The 3,604-nt window shown below is 37.0% G+C and overlaps 1 protein-coding gene across 1 annotated transcript in view; it reads left to right on the top strand.

The window, feature by feature from the left end:
• Positions 1-3,428: 3,428 nt before the first annotated feature.
• Positions 3,429-3,604, top strand: part of LOC107702247 (phosphofurin acidic cluster sorting protein 2-like) — a gene marked incomplete at its 5' end in the record, with an annotated part of 35,559 nt that continues 35,383 nt past the window's right edge. Inside the window, one exon of the mRNA XM_016504500.1 lies at positions 3,429-3,516. Within this exon, the coding sequence (XP_016359986.1) occupies positions 3,429-3,516 (88 nt within the window). The remainder of the gene's footprint in view (positions 3,517-3,604) is intronic.

Raw genomic sequence — 3,604 nt, 5'->3', positions numbered from 1 at the left:
GTTGGGCTTTTTCTCATGATCTCTGGCATGGAATGTTTGGGCCGTTCCAGGGGCTTTTCATGCCACAGGGCCTTTCAATGGCCAGCGCTGAATAGCTTCAGTCGGGTGGTTGTGTTTTGAGCTGACCCAGCATAAACGTTTCTCTGCCTGCTCTCCATCAGAGCCATGAATGAAGAGCAGGAGAGGTTGATGGGACTACAAATAGAGTTGCATATCCAGTTAAAGGGGTCACTTTATGGAAAACCTTGATGATGTCCTTGATATTTACACATATTCACAGAGGTGACTCTACACTGGAATATAATAAAAATGTATGATTTACTTTGAAACAATTGTCACTGAAGACAGAGTTATTTTTGCTGCTTTATAGGCCTTGAATGGTTAAATAGCCTGCACACACTTATATGTGTCAAAATGCCCATTTTTTAAAGTATCCTCGTAAACACAGTAAGTTTTAAAGCAAACGGCTGAGAAAGAAAACATGTATATATAACAGTATATTGGATCCGGGTTGATTTTTAGGCTAGTATTAGTTTTTTTTTGTGATATTGACACTGGTGGCAAGAATTATAAAATTTCTATGGTATCAAAAATGTTGATATCATAAAGACTGTATTAAAGCAAAAATAACTATATTGTGATATATATTGTATCCGTGAAATAAAATTACTCATATTGTGGTATAAGATTTTGGTCATATCGCCCACCCCTACAAGTTCCATACCTCAAAGCTAACTCTCCAGTTTAAATATATAAATATTAGGGATGTACCACTTTTTCCAGAGCGAGTCCAAAACTTGTAACAGCAATGAACTGACATATAAGTCACATTTTTGTCATCTGAAATGTGCTATGAATTATATGCACAGTTATGCACACACATTTGTATTTTTGAAGAATGAGAGAGACGCATGTAGCTAGTGCATTTCATACAGGCTGCTAGTTTCACTTTCACTTCAAATAAAGTCGTACAAACTTGATGTTTAAAATAATTGTTCTTTATAGTGCATGACCCAATATGTTTATTTTATATTTGCGATTTAGTTTGTGCTAAACAATGAAAACTTTATTGTTCACAATTTATGCATATCATGATTTACTGCTCATTTCACAGGTGAAGGGGTTAACCAATCATAACAGAGGCAGAGCTCATTTACATATAAAGGTCTTAAAGGTGCAGTAGCAAAAACAACCTGTTTTAACTCTAAAGGTCATAGAGAGCATGGAAAATGCTGATGAAAAGAAAAAAACAAAACAAAATGATGGCTGTTTGTTGTAGACGTAAGTGGATAATGGACCAAAAGTGAAATTATAGGGTGAATGGCATCTTTAATGTCATTACCACGCACAGTACATAAAGTGTGGCTTGTAGTGTGTGTCTGTAATGTAGGACTCAAGTGTCATTAGTTTATGTGGTTGTGTCTTTGTTGTAGAGTTAGAGACCAGAGCGGGGTTTACAGAGAGGGAAGGAGTGAAAATACAGAGAAAAAAAATCAAGAGTGAGGTATTTCGGTCCTCAGAGAGGGTGAGTCATACAGGACAGAGAAATCGAGGTGTGTGCGTGTGAATCTCAGTATAAGCTCCTGACAGACTCATTCTCAGTTACTGGAACGTGAAGGTGAAGAAATCTCCAGGATGAAAGTGTCGGCTGGGTGGTAATTGAAGTTCAAAGGCTCCTTTCAAATACATGTCTCTTACATTTTCATTTCCGAAAATGTTCATTTCAGATTTAACAGAAAATTGAAGTGTAGCATGCCAACACATTTTGATATTTTGCAAAGTGCGAGGAGTAATTAAACAGATTAACATGAATTTCAGTCTAAACCAACTACATTTTGTGCTACTTGAGGGCATGATGATGTGTAGGGCACAGCTTCCTGTCTAGCCAAAGGCATTATTGATCCAGATAAACACTCAGGACGGCAGAGTAATTAGCTCCCAGAAGACCATAGAATGAGTTCATACCTGCTTAACTCCTGAATCCACCTCACAGAGAGGCCAGACAGTGTTTGGCAGCTAGAAACACACCTTTGAGGTCAAGTGTGTAGTTTCTATGACACTAGCAGTGGAGTTAAAAAAAAAAAACAATTCCAAACAGGTTTCCCCAAACAAGCTGCCTGTCTACCATTGGTCAGACAAACAGGAAGCCCTTCCACCAAATTCATGTCATTGGTTGAGCTAGTTGACATGTCACTGTCGAATGAACAGAGCCATGTTTTGAAAGCATCACAGAGTTCATATTCTTCAGGATCTTTGTCCAGTGTCTGTGCTATTTCTCTCCAGAAGTTACGAATGATAGAAATGTATACCTAATTTTCTTAAACTAGAGTTGCGTGAAACTCTGAACTCCTGACACGCGGGTTCGTCAACGTGGGCATCTGTTGTTGTTGTTGCTGTCTCAAGTAGATTTTTGTTGCTTTTTTATCTCTTCCGTTTCTATTTTAATTGTGGAACAATGGCATTGGTACGTGTTGCCACCTTGTGGACAAACTAATTATCGCAAAAAAAAAAATCAAGGCGCAAATGCTAACTGTAAAGTATGTGCCCAAAATATACTTAAGTTTTGATGCAAATGCTTAATGTATGTGTCCGAATATATAGCCTTTCCAAGTAAAATTTATTTGATAGCTTGTTTGAACACAGGTGCTCAACACAAGACAATTAGAAAGTTTTATCTTTGTCAAGTGTCTGCGCTATTTCTCTCCAGAATTTATGGGCGATAAAATGTTGTTCAAACTAGACTGAATCTCTGAATCCATTTGCACAAATGCTCATAAGTTCAGGCGTCTATTGTTGTGTTTGTTGTTGTTGTTCCATCTATTCCTTTTTTCAATTGTAAAATCAGTGCTGCCACCTTGTGGACACACTACTTAAGGAAAAAAATCAAGGCGCAGATAGAAAAACCAAGAAAAGTACATACATGTGTAAAAATATACATAATATATATATACATAATAAAAATACAAAGTACACACATTTATATATGTAAACAAAAACTTTTATTTTGGATGCGATTAATCGTTTGACAGCGCTAGTAAAAACCTAAGTATGTTTTGGGCTTTACTTTTCAAGGCTTACACTTTTCAAGTGGTAAACAATAAACTAGATCCTTTTATACACTAGATTTATTTCTTTATGTATGGTTTATTAAAAGATTATTATTTTGCACTCTTTTTGCCTCACGATCACTCAAAATGCAATTTGATGCTGACATCTGAGCATGAGCTTTGATATCACTGCCTCCATTTGTTTTGTTTATTTACAGTGGTTTTACACAATTTGGAGCATCTACATTTAAAAGGTTATGTGAGCAACCTCACAAATAAATCAGATTGTAGCAGAAATTCATAACTGGGGACTAATTTACCCATGAGGACTTGTGAATGGCACCAAATAACCCTGTCTCTCTCTATCTGTCTGTCTCTCAGGTTGTGCAGTCTGACGCTGAAGAAGCTGATCGTACTGAAAGAGCTGGACCGCGAACTCAGTTCTGTTGTTATCGCTGTCAAGATTCAGGTAAAATGACACCGTTACTATGTAGGGGTGTAACGATTCATCGATATGGATCGATACGTCGATACGATGTCTGACGATACGATGCATT

The sequence above is a fragment of the Sinocyclocheilus anshuiensis genome, unplaced genomic scaffold (assembly GCF_001515605.1).
Source record: "Sinocyclocheilus anshuiensis isolate Anshui unplaced genomic scaffold, SAMN03320099.WGS_v1.1 scaffold666, whole genome shotgun sequence".
Lineage (NCBI taxonomy): Eukaryota > Metazoa > Chordata > Actinopteri > Cypriniformes > Cyprinidae > Sinocyclocheilus > Sinocyclocheilus anshuiensis.
This window is presented reverse-complemented; position numbering and strand designations above follow the sequence as displayed.